The 17,696-nt window shown below is 43.8% G+C and overlaps 1 protein-coding gene across 3 annotated transcripts; it reads right to left on the bottom strand.

Annotated features, from left to right (window-relative positions):
* Positions 1-686: 686 nt before the first annotated feature.
* LOC121584837 (glutamine--fructose-6-phosphate aminotransferase [isomerizing] 1) lies at positions 687-17,459 on the bottom strand. Of its 3 annotated transcripts, none has more exons than XM_041900980.1 (19): positions 17,379-17,459; positions 14,400-14,507; positions 13,997-14,104; positions 13,685-13,810; positions 13,463-13,521; positions 13,206-13,340; positions 13,052-13,113; positions 12,856-12,935; positions 12,639-12,753; positions 12,283-12,446; positions 11,153-11,248; positions 9,321-9,418; positions 9,036-9,159; positions 8,590-8,747; positions 5,918-6,032; positions 4,989-5,116; positions 3,759-3,926; positions 3,092-3,253; positions 687-2,968 (listed from the first exon to the last, which is right to left on the bottom strand). In XM_041900980.1, the coding sequence occupies exons 1-19, from the start codon at positions 17,383-17,385 to the stop codon at positions 2,924-2,926; spliced, it is 2,058 nt and encodes a 685-aa protein (XP_041756914.1). In that variant the 5' UTR covers positions 17,386-17,459; the 3' UTR covers positions 687-2,923. The 3 variants fall into 3 exon arrangements, with proteins under 3 accessions (XP_041756914.1, XP_041756915.1, XP_041756916.1); XM_041900981.1 differs by having other exon boundaries at positions 9,036-9,156; XM_041900982.1 differs by lacking the exon at positions 14,400-14,507 and having other exon boundaries at positions 17,379-17,428.
* Between the last annotated feature and the right edge of the window lie 237 nt (positions 17,460-17,696).

Raw genomic sequence — 17,696 nt, 5'->3', positions numbered from 1 at the left:
CTATTGGTTCCAAAACTGGCCAAACTGAGAAAGGCTTCAAGACCACCCAATCAATTCTGCATGCTTGTTCAACTCTTGGTCAGTGCTCTCTGTCAGTTTGCTCGGCCATCTTGGCTTTCAACAGATGCATTGTACCAGGTGTCTCCGCCATGTTGGTTCTACGGGGGTACATGAGACCAATGTTCTTCACCATCAGGACTCTCACTGGATACTTTTCAGAGGCACTTGACTTCATTTGGGACCTGGGTCATTGCTTAAAGGAAGTGCTCTTCTCTCAGCAGTTGCTCCTAAAGAAATCACTCCTGTTTCTGTCCGAGGTGGCTCTATGCATCTTTACCTGACCACTTTGTCTTGGAATGAATGTTGTTTTAATGACTTGACCTCCAGTAAAGTAACTTGAGTCACGTTTATCTTTTTAAAAACCTTTTACTCCAGTTTAAGGAACCGTGCATCCTAGGACTTGCTTCACAACTTCCCTTCAAGTATTCATACTGTGTATTAAAGTTTTTTTATTCTTAGTTGAATCATTGTCTAACTGCATATTTGGAAATCTTGGCAAGTTACAGCTTACAGTATCTGCCATAATGGCAAAATCTTATGAGGGGAAATTGTTAATCATGGTAATAATTGTGAGTACTTAATCCTACTGTACACTGTCAACACCCATTTTAAAAAGACACTGAAAGTATAGTACTTGACACTTTATTGCAACAGTTCTAGTAAATCAGTTCATAAAGTGACCCACTAAGTTTCCAGTCTGAACCTGTCAAACCACTGCATTTTTAAATGAGTTACTATAGCACTTCTAATTATTATTATTATATTATAATGGCACTTCCAGTATAAAACATGGTCTTTAGTCAACGTAGGTGGATACAATGGCTCGGTAAACGTAACACAGATGCAAAGACTGGAAACTACTTTTCAGGTAATTTACCTAAGTAAAGGTTTAAGGCTTGATTGGAACAGCAAGATCTTAAGATGAAAAGTGAAATACAAAAATAAGCTAAGAACCTAATGTCCCATTGAGTTTTGTCAGTAACCCTTTTGCATTCAAACCAGTATACCACTTTACTCCTTGGCTTATAAAGACTAATTTATTAGACATTTGGGAGAGCCCACAGCTGACATGTTAAGTTCTAAAATAGCAGCTACATAGTCAAACACGCTTACTGCATTGCCCTGTAGGTGTCTTGTGGGCAGAACACTTACACACACAAACCCCTAGCAACAGCATCTAAAACTACACCTTTGGTTACTCAAAGCAAAATGAACATAGGTGGGTTTTTTATTTATTGCATAACCCTTTTTTTTTTGTACAGGGGACATCTTGATCCTATTATAAAGGCTATATAAAAATCAATAGAAAGGAAAATAGTCACAATATTGCAATCGAATTGGTATGGTGGCAGGGCATGGGTAGACAAAATGTTGGTGCAGATTACGCACTGATCAGCAACTCCATTTCACTTGGTTCTTTTGCCTCAAGTTACTGTAAAATGGAGACCCAAATTGAGCCTTCTCAGCAACAAGAAAAGCGTTGAATATTGATAAACTGTCACAATGCTAGTAACATAAAGCCCTTAGAGTAATGAATGTTGATCATTGGCCCACTAGCCTTCATCTTCAGGAAATGATTCAAATGTCACTTAGACACAGTAACTGTTAGAATTTTACTGATGCATGATTATGCCAGGACAGTCAACTATTCAGATGACCAACTTGGTTTAGGCAAGAGTTTAACTCTCCTATATGTCCGCCAAACCACAATGAGTGAATCATTGTCAAGTTTATTTTGTAACCTAGCCAATGACTCAAAACAAATAGGTGCACAATAGTAAACACAAGCAAGTCTGTAGCAAGTTTCATATTACCCTTAAAACCTTCAAAACTTGTACAAGAGACAAATCAACAGAATATGTCATGGTATTTTGAGTATAACGGAGTTCTCAATAGTCTCGAACAGGTCAGTAGACTAAAGCATGACTTAATGGACACTTCTTGGAAGCACTTCAAAAAATACAACCAATATTAATCACTGTGTCTAATAAATCACATGTATTTAATGAAAACTTATCCAAAATATATATTTTTAGCATTTATTTCCCAGAGCCTCCTTTGGCCCTTGAAATGCTCAGTCTGATCGTGTGGGCGTTAGGAAACAAATTTGAAGATATTTACATATTTGATTGGCTGATAGGATGGTCTAGAGCCCACCCCTTACCCAGATCAATAGTCATTGGTCTATTATAAATCAGATCACATTGTGTCATGATGTGGGCCAAAAGTTCAATCCCACCTGTACAGGCTAAAATGTTTACACAAAAAAGGGCATTATCATCATTTTCACAATTTCAGAGTGTTATTTCTACCTCAGTGTAAAAAAAAAAGAAAAAAAAAGGAAAATCACATTAACTGCACTGCCAAAGAGTAACAGAAACATTTCAAATGACATGTTTCTCTAGCTGCCAAAGAAAACTGATCCCAACACACCAAATTATTGCACCAATGAAACACCAAAAGAACCAGTAACTTCAGTAAGATTTTCATGTGCAGACTCTTGACTCTTTAGCCAACAAACAGCTGAATTAAATGTAAAACCAGCTGCAAGAATCCAACATTTAAGTTATGAGCACTGTTGTGCATCATACAAAATGGCTACAGCTCAGTCTTTTCTTCAGTTGGACAACTGCCTACAGTCCTGTAACCCACGAGAGCACCCAAATGCCAACATTACTGCCAACCCTTCCCACCACTGACAAAAGACCAATACAATTCATATCATTGATATAACAATGTCTTCAGATCTGCGTTTTGAGAGCAGACAAATATGTTTAGCGTACCAGAGTAAAAAGAGGAAAGTGTGTTCTCTTCACTCTTCTTGGTTTCTGAAATTGATTTTTGAGGCTTCGAAGGACGCGTTTCACTCTACGGTCACAGACTTTGCCAGGTTCCTTGGGCAATCCACCTGTATTGGGAGAGAAGAGTTGGACATTCCTACATTTGCCAAGTAGCAACAACCTTACGAAATGGACTCCCTATTATGAAGGCCTACAGTAAGAACCCAACTCTGTGACAGTGCAGTACTCACGTCAAAGCCCCTGAGCACGGCCAGGTGGAAGGAGAGCAGCTGCAGGGGGATGACACTCAGGACGCCCTGCAGACAGTCCACACAGTGCGGCACTTTGATGGTGCGGCTCGAGCTCTTGGCGGTCTCGTAGTCATCCTTGTCACAGATCACGATGGGTCGGCCCTGTAAACCAAACAAATGTCATTTCCTTTAACCTGGAGTTCAGTGTTGAAATGTGAATGTGATACTTTGGTCCTTCCCTGAAGAATAGCTTTGTTGACTTTCATGTCTCAAACCCAAAGCTTAGGTCCACATATGTGGTAGATTAGTGAGAGTGGTGATGTCATGTAGAAAATAACTCCTCCCTTGCACTTTGTGGTGAATGTGAAGACCATTTGATATTACTGTACTGTGAAAACAAATCTAATGTGTAAAGTATGTGTGCATGAAGCACTTAATATCCATATCTTTGAGTTATATTTATTTTTAAACTGGAAGGTAGGTGGTCACTTCAACAGCTAGCTGACAGATCACTACCAGAAATCTAAAATGTTTATTGAAAGTGAGTTTAACAACCAGATAACATAATTGGCAATGGTTTACTGTGGTTCCAACCTTTCAACAGTTGGGGGCGTGGAAAGCTAAATGGTTTATTGAGATATTGTGTGTCCCCGTTGTCAGTTCTTACCGCGCGGGCCACCACCTGCTGCAGTGCGTTCTGACACTTGGTGTAGGTGTGGTCTCTCATGATGATCATGATGACGGGCATGAGTTTGTCGACCAGGGCCAGAGGACCGTGCTTCAGCTCCCCGGCCAGGATGCCCTCTGAGTGCATGTACGTGATCTCCTTGATTTTCTGGAGAGGAGAGACAAACACCTCATTCAGATAGGAAACCACTCACTGTGACTCCCATACACATTCAGGGACACACAACCTCTGAAAAACACCATACTGACATGAGATGACATAAGATGAGTACGTATATCTTATCTTAAATTCTAAAAAGGGAACAGTAGACTGGCCTGGGAACACTCGGTCAGATCCAGGAGTACAGCACACTGACCCAACGCTTTGTGTGCCTATGTTTGAGATACTAGAGAATTGGCAATCAACAAACTTGAAGAATTCGCAAATAGTGTGGAGAGTGGTTGCAATTATGCAGAGACGTTAATTTTTTCCCTTGTACTTTTTACCCCTTTTTCGTGGTATCCAATTGGTAGTTACAGTCTTCTCCCATCGCTGCAACTCCCGTACGGACTCGGGAGAGGCGAAGGTCGAGAGCCATGCGTCCTCCGAAACACAACCCTGCCAAGCCGTACTGCTTCTTGACACAGTGCTTGCTTAACCCGGAAGCCAGCCGCACCAATGTGTCGGAGGAAACACCGTACAACTGGCGACCGTGTCAGTGTGCATGCGCACGGCCCGCCACAGGAGTCGCTAGAGTGCAATGGGACAAGGACATCCCGGGCGGCCAAACCCTCCCCTAACCCAGACTATGCTGGGCCAATTGTGCGCCGCCTCATGGGTCTACCGGTCACAGCTGGCTGCAACACAGTCTGGGATCGAACCCAGATCTGTAGTGACGCCTCAAGCACTGTGATGCAGTGCCTTAGACCGCTGCGCCACTCGGGAGAGAGAGACGTTTCTAAGTCAGTCTAATGAGTTGCTGTGATTAAAAACACTTCAGCAGAAATTCCAGCAGGCTAGACTCCATTAGGGCTTGCGTGAGGCTGAGGCAGAACAGTTATTGTGGGCTATTGGAAAGTGAAACAACTCTGGGCCAATCTTCTCCTGAAGTATCTTATCACACTGATCATAATCTCATTTAGGAGTTGAGAATGGAGATTCCTGTAGAATACAGGTCTGAAGAGACAACATTAAGTTTTAGGATGCGGAGATGGAGGTGGGCATGCTGACCAGTGCTCCCTCCAGGCAGGTGGCATAGTGGTAGCCTCGGCCCATGATGAGAACACTCTTCTGCTGGTACAGCTCTGCTGCCAGGCTCTGGATCTCATCATCCAGACTCAGCACCTCCTTTATCAGGTCTGACACACAAAGAGAGGGAGGAAGGAGGAGCAGCAGGGAACACACAGAGATAGCGAGACAGGTACAAAGAGGAAAAACAGTCATCTTAGTTCAAGGTTATTAAATGAGATAACCCTACAAAATATTCCTCTTCAATTCCTCTTCTTGTGGTGGTATATTTGGGAGAACAACACGTCAGAAAATACATTTCATCAAACAAAACTCCTGGATGAAAGACAATACAGTAACACCCATCCTATGAAAGTGCAGCAGGCCACTGTTAACAGGTCCTGGAGACTGGGGTCAATGGGGGCTTGGGTCAGGAAGAGGAGGGAGACAGAGCAGTGTGTGGCCAAACATTCCTAACCTCATTAGTTTAACATAAGGCTATGGGTCCAGAGGAGTGTGCCAGGGAAAACAGCCAGGAGTGACCCAGCTGCTGAAACCTCCTCCCTCCCCACTGTACGCTCTTGTTCCCTCGCTCTCTCTCTCGCTCGCTCTCTCTGAGGATACCTCCACAGCACAGTCATTGCATTAGCTCGCTGATATCAACGCATATTGTTGAAACAAAAACAGCCCAGTTGGAGGAACATGGCTGCCAGATGACAGACAGACCGAGGAGGCCCACTACAGGCTTCCCATCCCTCTCTCTGGCTGCGCTGACTGTGACCATTACCTGCTGCTGTCTATACTACAGTAGGTCAGTAGAGTAAGTGTGTTGAATAATCTGTACATCCCTTTGAGTATCACACATATTGACGTTTATGCTCATTAACAGCACAGTGCAATGTCTTGGTAGATGTGTGTAGGGTCTGGTCTACCTGGCAGAACTCTCAGGCCCTGGATGATCTCACGTCGCCGTGGCTGCATGGAGATCCTGTCGTCACACATCAACAGCGCAAACATGATCAGAGCCACAAACTGACTGGTGTAGGCCTGCAAAACAACAGAACAGACAGACATAATGCATGCTTAATGCTCCAGGAAGAATCAGACAGTACAGGACACCTTGAGTTCCCAGGAGTCTCCGAGATGCTCTTCTCTCTCAGACAGGCGAGAGGTGATCATCACACCTCTAGGGTTGCTGGTTCTAAAAAGGAATCACAGTCTTCCCTCTCTCCATCCTGGGCCAGAGACGGCGGAACCCCACGTTTAGCAAAGGGCCTGGGTTGCCAGATCCCCAGTTTACTTTGCAGTACAGTTATTGGAGCAGTAGAGTCTTGTCCACCTCCTCTGGTTGCCAGCTCCACAGTAATAATGTGCACCAGATGAGAAGTGGATGGAGAGCTGGGCTGCAGGATGGGCTGGACACAGTTAGGCCCTCTACTGCAGGACAGGACAGGGGAGAGCTAGCACAGCATTATGAGGACACAATCTGGCAACACTATAGATGAACACATCCCCTGACAATAAGACAATAGGGCAGTAGGTAGCCTAGCGGTTTCAGTGTTGGGACAATAACCGAAAGGTCGCTAGTTCGAGTCACCGAGCCAACAAGGTGAAACATCTGTCTACGTGCCCTTGAGCAAGGCACTTAACCCTACTTGCTCCAGGGCCACCGTTTATAAAATGGCAGACCCTGGCCGTAATCCCACGCTCCGAGGGTGTCTAAGGGGGAGTTGGGATCTGCAAAAAAACACATTTCAATTGCACAAGTATAAGCCCCCACCAAATTATTATTATTATTATTATTACTAGCTAAACAAACAGCACAAAAACAGCTGCCCTAACTACAGTAGAAGAAAGTAGAACCATGACGCGCTTCTCTTTCTTACTTCTGAAAAGTGTCACCACCACTCACACATATGTTAGAAGGCTCTCCGTACCCGTTTAGGAGATTTAAATCAACGTTCTTCAAGAGGAGCCAAGCCATTTGACAGGACCTACTGGACGCGGTGGTGCTAGCATCTAAAGCCAAAGGCATGGTTGTAAAACTTTCACACAGCTATTTTCCTTGACAGCACTGGAACCACAGTCCCTCACAACTCTGACAGTCCTAGCCATCCACTCAGATGTGGCAGTGCATTTAATCCTGTTAAAACCCCCATCACTCCATCCAGAATGTGGAAAGAGGACAGTGGCTCACGCTAGCCTGTCACACACACTGATGCAACCATGTCCTCCTCAGGCAATACAGCATGATGAATAGTTACATAAAACACGTAAGGGTACAAGCATGCTCCAGGTTCTATTCAGATTAAGACCACAGATGACTCTCATTTGCTTCCATTCACGCCCTCAATATCTATTGTTTAGCTAAGTGGAGACGTGTATTCAAGAAGTGGTGCCGTCTCAACTCCAGCCATCCCCTTCATTCTCCCTGACCTAGTTTAGCAGGCATAGTTGTGGAGCGCCTCAATTCTGAGACGATTCATAAGAACAAGACATCACCAGAGGCATCCAGTTAAATGTCCCCCAGAAAGTTCATCTGAATAATATTAACATTATGAAATGATACCACAAACGGAGACAGCAGGAGCGTGTATTGAGCCGTGGGTGAAATACATCATGTCCTCTATGATGTGATGAGCTGGGCTGGGCTGGGTGGGCCTGTGCCAGACAAGCAGTAAAGGATGGCGTCTTTGAGGCATGCTCTCCAGGCTTTCTGCTCTGTGCTGGGGCCTTGGAGCTGCCGAAGAGTCCCTGAGCCAAGCCCGAGAGCCAGAACAGGGAGGGACCGGACTCTCTTTTTCTACCCCCCCGCAGCTGGGACTGGGACTCCACTGCTGAGTGGAATGAACTCCAGTCATCTGCAACCCCACTTTGGCAACCTGTAGGATCAGGGCTCATAGTAGAGGAGGGAAACCATGGATCCTTACTTTTTACAAGAGTAAAGATGAGAATATCAGGCACTATGGGTTCTGTGTAGAGCAGTGGAATATAGCAGTTTTAAATAACCTCTCTCTTCCAAAAGGATCCAGACACTAATTTCAGATGAAGTTCTCGAATTTCAAGGGAGAGAGGGGTTAACCACGTGCTATGCACTGACATTAGCGCCCAAGTGCTTCAGGGTTTGCATTAACTATACAGAAACCACCAGTGCAGCATATTGGCATGAACCTCATGTCCTTGCAATAATAAGTATACATGGGTGATTATATAGACCACGCCATGTGAAAAGGACTCTGAACTTTATAACGCTGTTCTACCTAATTGAGAAGGAGACCATTCCATTAATCTCCAACAACCCTAATGCAGTCTGACCAACTGAAACACTCAGGAGTGGGATAGGAGGAATTTCCCCACCCTGAGAGAAGACAAATAGTCTATCCTGAATGGAAGTTTCCCAGACACTTCAACCTGCCTGCATTTTTTCCCACCATAGAAGTAAAAGAAGTTGCCCATAGCTGAGTATGGTGAAGGGAAGGTTTCCTGTTTCAACAGCTGAGTGTCTACAGGGCAGTACACTATGTGAATTATGAGAGTCAGTATGGGAAAGGCATCAGCCTGGAGAAGTGCTACACTTTGAGCAGCAGCGAGCCTGTCCCCTCACCTTGGTGCTGGCCACTCCTATCTCTGGCCCAGCGTTGATATGCACCCCACAGTCTGTCTCTCTGGAGATGGAGCTGCCCACTGTGTTGGTGACGCCCACTGTCAGGGCTCCTCTCTCCTTACAGTAGCGCAGGGCCATCAGGCTGTCTGCTGTCTCGCCTGCACACAAAGGTAGCGATGCAATCAGCACTCAGGATAGATACTGGAACAGGTTATCACTACTTGGACTATGTGTATATACTGAATACAATATCAGATTCTATAGACCGGAATAATGGATATCATCAGGTCTATACGTTCAGTATCAATACATGAAGTTAGCAGTAAAGAGTTAAAGAACTTGCTTGTATGAGACATTGCTGAAGCTGTATTGTGTGGGGAAATGAGAACAGACAAAGACAGACAGTGGCAATGTTCAGGTCCATGAAGAGACAGCAATCCTCCCACCTGATTGGCTGATGAAGAAGCAGACGTCGTCACGGAACACTGGTGTGTTTCTATCCAGGAAGTCGCTGGCCAGCTCCACCATAACAGGCAGCTCAGTCAACTCCTCCAGTACCTGGCGAGTCTGCTGGGGAAAGATCAGCACTGTTTATCAACACTGGATCACACAAGACATCCACACTGAAAAACATGTTTCCTTGTACAAACCAGCCTTAGGCTCTAGTTGACTCCATTTTATGCTGGTAATATATCATTCCTGTATTATAGAAAAGGTCATCTGTTACTCACCGCCACCCCAGCATGGTAGCTGGTGCCACAGGCGATGAGGATGAGCCGTCGACACCTCTGGATCTCTTTAATGTGATCCTTCAGTCCACCCAGGGTTACTAAGGATACAAACAATCAAAATACAATGATCATACAGTGAGGGAAAAAAGTATTTGATCCCCTGCTGATTTTGTACGTTTGCCCACTGACAAAGAAATGATCAGTCTATAATTTTAATGGTAGGTTTATTTGAACAGTGAGAGACAGAATAACAACAACAAAATCCAGAAAAACACATGTCAAAAATGTTATAATTGATTTGCAATCAGAAAGATTTCTGGCTCCCAGGTGTCTTTTATACAGGTAACGAGCTGAGAGGGAGTGCTCCTAATCTCAGCTTGTTACCTGTATAAAAGACACCTGTCCACAGAAGCAATCAATCAATCAGATTCCAAACTCTCCACCATGGCCAAGACCAAAGAGCTCTCCAAGGATGTCAGGGACAAGATTGTAGACCTACACAAGGCTGGAATGGGCTACAAGACCATCGCCAAGCAGCTTGGTGAGAAGGTGACAACAGTTGGTGCGATTATTCGCAAATGGAAGAAACACAAAATAACTGTAAATCTCCCTCGGCCTGGGGCTCCATGCAAGATCTCACCTCGTGGAGTTGCAATGATCATGAGAACGGTGAGCAGGAATCAGCCCAGAACTACACGGGAGGATCTTGTCAATGATCTCAAGGCAGCTGGGACCATAGTCACCAAGAAAACAATTGGTAATACACTACGCCGTGAAGGACTGAAATCCTGCAGCGCCCGCAAGTTCCCCCTGCTCAAGAAAGCACATATACAGGCCCGTTTGAAGTTTGCCAATGAACATCTGAATGATTCAGAGCAGAACTGGGTGAAAGTGTTGTGGTCAGATGAGACCAAAATCGAGCTCTTTGGCATCAACTCGCTGTGTTTGGAGGAGGAGGAGGAATGCTGCCTATGACCCCAAGAACACCATCCCCACGTCAAACATGGAGGTGGAAACATTATGCTTTGGGGGTGTTTTTCTGTTAAGGGGACAGGACAACTTCACCGCATCAAAGGGACGATGGACGGGGCCATGTACCGTCAAATCTTGGGTGAGAACCTCCTTCCCTCAGCCAGAGCATTGAAAATGGGTCGTGGATGGGTATTCCAGCATGACAATGACCCAAAACACACAGCCAAGGCAACAAAGGAGTGGCTCAAGAAGAAGCACATTAAGGTCCTGGAGTGTCCTAGCCAGTCTCCAGACCTTAATCACATAGAAAATCTGTGGAGGGAGCTGAAGGTTCGAGTTGTCAAAAGTCAGCCTCAAAACCTTAATGACTTGGAGAAGATCTGCAAAGAGGAGTGGGACAAAATCCCTTCTGAGATGTGTGCAAACCTGGTGGCCAACTGTCCTCTGTGATTGCCAACAAGGGTTTTGCCACCAAGTACTAAGTCATGTTTTGCAGGGGGGGTCAAATACTTATTTCCCTCATTAAAATGCAAATCAATTTAACATTTTTGACATGCGTTTTTCTGGATTTTTTTGTTGTTATTCTGTCTCTCACTGTTCAAATAAACCTACCATTAAAATTATAGACTGATCATGTCTTTGTCAGTGGGCAAACATACAAAATCAGCAGGGGATAAAATACTTTTTTCCCCTCACTGTATGTCCCTTTTCTTGGTATGTATTCAGATAGAAATTGATCATGAGGATACCACCTTGATGGGTATAATGACAGACATGAGAGGGGCATGGCGTGTATTGTGTAGTAACTTGAGTGTTTTGTGACTTGACTTTTGTGTATTACACTGGAACGGTCATCTCACCTGTGTTGTCATCGAAGTTGACCCTTCCTCTCATGGTGTTGACCACAGACTCTGGCTGTTCAAAGATCTCCTTCTGCATAAAGGAGCTGTAGTTACCTAAAAAGTGTTCCAAAAAACATTAGATCAGAGTCCTCAACAACAACATCACTTAAATCCTGTTGGCTTTGCATTTTTATAAAGTGTTAGGCATTTTGTAAAGGTTACTGTTGACGCATAATTACTACTAAAAGGAAGCCAGCCTGGAAAACATGTTGTTTTGGGCTCTAATTAAGTATTTTATAGCTGTTGGGAGGTAAATAACACTGGAGATACATTTTGACGGTAATGATCAGACATTTATCAGTCGTCTTTTTTTATTTTGGGGGTAGATCACCTTTAATATTGCAGATAGATTGTAACTTCCATCAATGTAATTGTCTGCATCACTTCCAAGTCATGTCTTGACTAAATAAAATAAGCAAGAGCCAACAGGGAGATTGTTGTTTCCTTGCACGGCTCTTGTGACAATGAAATACGAGTGTTTTGCAGCCTGCCTCTGCGCCGACAGTAATTTAGGTCATATGAATGAGGTTATTTCAGCAGAGCTCCTGGAATGGAGGCTGAGGAGAGAGAGATAGAGGCAGGGGCTTTAATGATAGGACCACAAAGGATTGTCTCCTGAAACTGACTGGCAGTGTATTAGCACCCTCTGCTGGAGACATGGGGTGCAGCAACCTCAATATAAAGTCTGAGGAGGCGAAAATAGGATTCTGCTCTATTTTTCAAGCGGTGCCGTCGTTGATGACCAATCACAGTAGAAAACGTAGCCTACATGGTGATCTGTCAACAAGTACGTCCAACAGCAGGACCAGCTAACTTGCCCACTCTAGCAAGCTAACATGATCAGTTTACAGAGTCACGTTTAACAATAAAAATCATTATTTACTAATCAGTTGTTTGGATTAATCATTTATGTTGCATTCTGCCGGCCCCAGTAAATATGACCCTTGTATAGTGTACTGATTCTGACTGTATTGACAATGATAATCAGCAATTCCAGGCATTCTTGGGTTCTCAAAGTTCTAGTAGCACCATCAACATCATCTTTACAGAGGGTTGACCCATGACAGTGCTGTGCCCCCAGCCCTTACCCTTCATGATCTGCTGCAGCTCCATCTGCAGGGTCTGGATGGCGCGGGCAGGGTGGTCTCCGGCTGTACGCTTGATGCGGTGGATGGTGAGGCGTCCGGCCGTCACTGCTGCCACGTCATCATCCTCTAGGAAGATCACACGGTTGGTGTGCTCAATCACCGCGCTTCAATGACAACAGAGCAACAGTGAATCCAAGTTAATGATGTTGTTAATTCCCACTTTCCTAGGAGAAAACATTCACCAAACAATTGTCTAGACTGATTCTAAGAGAGTACAGTTCATCCAAAAAAAGACATCTAACATTGCATTAGTGGGATATGAGTAATATAGAGAATAACAGGGTGAGGAGTCTGACCTGGCATCAGAGGCAAAGTAGTACTCCACAGACTTCTTGTCCTCAGCGAAGAGTGTGTGGCAGGTGTCCTGCTCCATCCTGGGCAGGGTGGGGCAGCCCTTCTTGTCCTTACCAGCTGGGGAGATACAGTACAGTGTATTAGAAATACAACAGCTTATGGCTGCTCATCTTCCATTCTGACCCACTGATATTGAGAGCAGTTACCTTAATAACTTACATGATCGGTACAGGATAGGAATGTGATCTGTGGATAGCTTGTGGTCACTTTTCACCCCAATAAGCAGAGGACCTCCCCTCCTATTTACATACAAACATAAACAATTACAATCATTACATAAAATTAAAGATGCATGTTTAATGGATAGTATTCCTTTACAATTCAAGGAGTATCTAAAAATGCAGTAGCAGTGTACCGGGTGCCTACAGCCTCTCCAGGGTAATGGACACTTTTGAAGACCAGGGCAAAAGCTCCTTCCTAGGAGACAAGATAGAACAGTGTTAATCATGAGACAGGTCACAGGGCCTTGTCTCTGGACAGTTGTGCTCTGTAGATGAACAGGCTCTTACCAGCTGCTGGGTCACTCTCTCCACCAGAGTAGCAAAGCGGAGGTCTTCACTCTCACGGTTGTCATACATGTACTTCACCAGCTTGGCAATGGTCTCTGTGTCCGTCTCGGACTCAAACTCATAACCCTTGCTCTCCTGTGGAATGGGAGAGAGTCAGTCATGGAAGTCTGATAACTCTTGCTGGTAGCCTTGGTTAATGAAAGAAACCGACTGCCTTTGACAAAAAATTAAATATGTTGAAATGTTGCTCTGCTCACCAGGAATTTCCACAGGTCTTTGTAGTTTGTGATAATTCCATTATGAATGACAATGAACTCTAAAAAAAATACAAAGATAAACACATATACTTTAATAGTAAACATCCCTCGTTACTCTATATAGTCAGAAAATGTGAGACTACTACACCTAGCAGAATGTGATGCCTATACAGGAGAGGGCCAAATAGTACTACAAGTTTAAGGAATGTCTGTGGTACTGACCATTGCTCTTGTCAGACCTATGTGGGTGGCTGTTGACAGGGCTGGGGGCACCATGGGTAGCCCAGCGAGTGTGGGCGATGCCAAGGTGGACATCAAACTCCACATCCATGTCCATGTCCTGCTGCTCTGTGGGGCAAACACAAACACTGTTGAAAGGCAAGCTTCATAAATGAATTGACGTGTACCCAACATAAAGTAGGTTTGAGCCATTGGTATTGTATGCATTATATTTATTTCAGTACAATCCACTTATCTACAGTAAACATCCTTACAGGGCATAAGCCCTCCAAGACACATCAAATGTAGTCTTACTGGTGATCTCATCGTCAAGAGCCTTCACTTTTCCGGTCTGCTTGATCAGCTGAATAGACCGGGCATTGGCCTCCCATTCCTTGCCGTTCCCTCCATCAATTCCAACACCTGGCAAAAAGAGAGTCTTATTGCTACAGAGTACAAAAATATGCCTTTGTTGTGTGATTTTGTAACAGTTATTTCACACATGCTACAGTTTGACAGAGCATGAATTTAACCCTGACTAGATTGGACAGTCCTGCTCAAGACAAGGGCATACAGTGAGGCCAATGGACAATCATGACTCCTGTAGATAAGCAGAATAACTGAGGCCTGCCGACAGGCCTACAAAAAGGCAGCTGATAAACATGCAGACAGACCGACGCAGACAGTGTGTTGAGACAAGCCATCTCCATCAGCTCACCGGCAGAGTCGTATCCACGGTACTCCAGACGGAGCAGGCCTTTGAGGAGGATCTCCAGGATCTCCCGGCGAGTCCGTGGCACATGGTAGTTCAGATAGGCAAAGATTCCTTACAGAAGGAACAGGGAGACAACAGATTTCAACTAGGAAGTCACAAACAATGATATAAGACAAAGGAATTTCACTACAACTGTTTTAAGGGATTCATTGAACAAAGCCTAATATTGGATATTACTGTTTGTTTTTGGTGGTCTGTGATTAGGTCAATAGAGACCAAATAAAACAACATGCATGCTTTCTGTTCATATATGCCGATTGTGTCGGAAACGCTGAAGGTTCCATTGACTAGCTAGCTGATGTAATCTGCAGGCTGTTCAATGATTGGCTCATTACAATTCCCAGCAACCTCAAAACAACAGCTACCCCAAGGATTTCTATAGGTGAAAACTTTCAAACATTAACACAAGTAAAACATTTGGAGCCATTTGTCAACATATAGGAATTGCAGCTTGCCACTGACCTCTGTAATAAATCAATTTAGCCTACAATCTGACCTCAAACTATTTATACACTGACATGTCAACAGACATGAACAGAAAACAATTCAACCGCTCATGGATTGGGCTGACGTTTCAGGTCTGGTAGCTGGGCCTGATGGGAAACAGTGGTTCTGTGTGTAACTATACAGTAGTTCACACACCCATCTGTTCCTGAGGGTACATCCTGCCCTGGATGTTATCTGCAGTTTTTACACGGAAGAGGGAAGTCGCCTTGAGAAATGGACAGTTGGAGACTCAGTGGAACAGAGTGTTCTAGTGTTGGGGCAATATGTTGACAGAAGGATCAGGTGCAAGACACTACACACAGAAGCTATGATTTTGTGCAGTTCAGAACTCCTCTGAGAAGAATATGATACCAATTGAAAACAGTGCCATTTATTACAGACATGCCTAGCTGAACAGAGGTTGGCCTACATAAGTCTATTTGTGCCCAATTACCTGTGCCCCGCCCCATTTTCTTCATGACAACCGTCAACCACCCACATAAGCTCACAACAAGAACAATGGCAGAAGGTTTCAACAAACCTGTCAAAATAAACTAACCTAAATGATGAAGGCCAAGAGACAATAGCTATTATTTAGGCTAACAAACAATGACAAATTCCCAATTAGATGAGGATATAAAGGGGCGGTGATAAAATAGTGTGACTATGTACAGGGGCACTGCAAAGGAAGCAGTGCAACAGAGCATCCATTGAGAGCAGCTGGGCACAGGGCGATGGAGGAAGATAGCAGGGGGGCGAATGGGCAAGGCAAGGTGGGGGCAAACAAGGCTCAGCTTTGTTCAGAACGAGGGTTAACAAACAGAGTAGGAAAAATAAGGATCTCATAAAATCTCAGTGCATGTCAGTCTTACCACCATTCTTTCCTTAGGAATACGCCTGCAGCAGTTCAGTATAATGACCATCTATTTTGGGCATTTTTGTGACAGAGGAGACAGTGTTCATTATCACGCCCGTGTCTGATTGCCGCTCCTGCTAATGGACGTCATAGTGCTAAGTTCCCCACCACCCCCCAAAAGAGAATCATCCACACTATTTATACTGGTTCTGGCTGGCTATTCAAAACACAGCCGTGCGCTTCAGGAGCTCGTTGTAGAGTCAGCAGATGAGAGATGAAGAGCGGAGAACTAATCCATCACTATTCTAATATTCAGACACTGACAGCTTACAAAAGTAAACATACAGTGGCTTGCAAAAGTATTCACCCCCCTTGGCATATTTCCAATTTTCTTGCCTGTTGTAAGGAATTAAGATGAATTTTTGGGGGGGTTGTATAATTTGATTTATAATTTAATGGTGTTCAAGTTTCTGATATATTTTTTTATAACCTAACCCTGATCTGTACTTCTCCACAACTCTGTCCCTGACCTTTTTGGTGGTGTTGCAGACTCTGGGGCCTTTCAGAACAGGTGTATATATACTGAGATCATGTGACACTTAGATTGCACACAGGTGGACTTTATTTAACTAATTATGTGACTTCTGAAGGTAATTAGTTGCACCAGATCTTATTTAGGGGCTTCATAGCAAAGGGGGTGAATACATATGCACGCACCACTTTTCTGTTATTTATTCTTTAGAATTTTTTGAAACAAGTAATTTTTTTCATTTTTCTTCACCAATTTGGACTATTTTGTCCATTACATGAAATCCAAATAAAAATAAATTTAAATTACAGGTTGTAATGCAACAGAATAGGAAAAACGGCAAGGGGGGTGAATACTTTTGTAAGACACTGTAGCTTCCCATAATTTTAAATCCCCCTATTGACCTCGTACCTCATTCGAATCAATGTGGGATAATCACTGTCTATCATCATCAGAACCAATAGTCGTCTATATTCTAGCAAGTCAATGAATGAAACAGTACGATTTGCGCAGTGCGTGCGTTTTGTCAGTCTCGTAGCTAGCTAGTTTGTAACCTGATGAAAAGAGGGCTAGTTAGCCAATGTTCGATAATAAATCCTAGTACAGAGTATAACGTAACATACCAAGTGGTAACATCAATGACAGGAATTATGGAGCAATAAACTGTCAATCAAGCAGCTAGCAATGGCTAGCTGGCTAGTTAACGTTAGCTAGCTACACTAAGTTAGCTAGCTACTTATTGGAAATGGTTGTGTAACACAAGGTTAATACACAGCAAAACGCTTAGCCGCCTTCATGACAATTTGTCTGATAACATTGTTTGCTATAAAACATTCTCTGATCCAGCCAATTTACAAGTTCACTTACAAGATATGAATTCAATTATTTGATCAGCTAACGTACAGTAACTAACTTGTTTGTCTGGCAAACAAACGAAGCTTTCTCTTGAGATGGAAGCTCAGCTGTGTCAGACTGAAAATAGACACTTCCCCAAAACCAGTTCGGTGTTAATCTCACAAATACAAATATTTCATTTATTCTAGCTACTCACCACACATGTCTGCGTCTCTCTTGCAAACTAGTTAGCTGTCTTCTTCTTCAGTGGGGTTTATCGGCGGTTGGCATCCAACATTATGGTGCATTACCGCCACCTACTGTACTGGAATGTGGGCCAGAGACAGGGAGAAACTAAATCCTACCTGCCAACCCCGTTTCTCTTAAAAAAGATAACAAAATATTTGAGACTATTTCTAATGACGTTCTGCTCAATATACTATTTAAACTAATTTCCTGTATCCCCTTCTCCCTCATACTAAATCTCATCCTCTCTCTTTCCCTCTGATACTGCCCACACTGTAGCAATACATGC

Source organism: Coregonus clupeaformis, chromosome 16 (assembly GCF_020615455.1).
Source record: "Coregonus clupeaformis isolate EN_2021a chromosome 16, ASM2061545v1, whole genome shotgun sequence".
In the NCBI taxonomy this organism is placed as follows: domain Eukaryota; kingdom Metazoa; phylum Chordata; class Actinopteri; order Salmoniformes; family Salmonidae; genus Coregonus; species Coregonus clupeaformis.
The sequence above is the reverse complement of the archived record's forward strand: the minus strand, read 5'-3'. Positions and strand labels throughout refer to the sequence as shown.

Excerpts from the sequence above, each read along its gene's own strand:
- LOC121584837 (XM_041900980.1), bottom strand. Across the intron at positions 13,811-13,996 it reads TCTTGACGATGAGATCACCA|AGCAGCAGGACATGGACATG; the intron begins GTAAGACTACAT and ends TTTGCCCCACAG. Across the intron at positions 13,114-13,205 it reads AGAGAGTGACCCAGCAGCTG|GAAGGAGCTTTTGCCCTGGT; the intron begins GTAAGAGCCTGT and ends CTTGTCTCCTAG.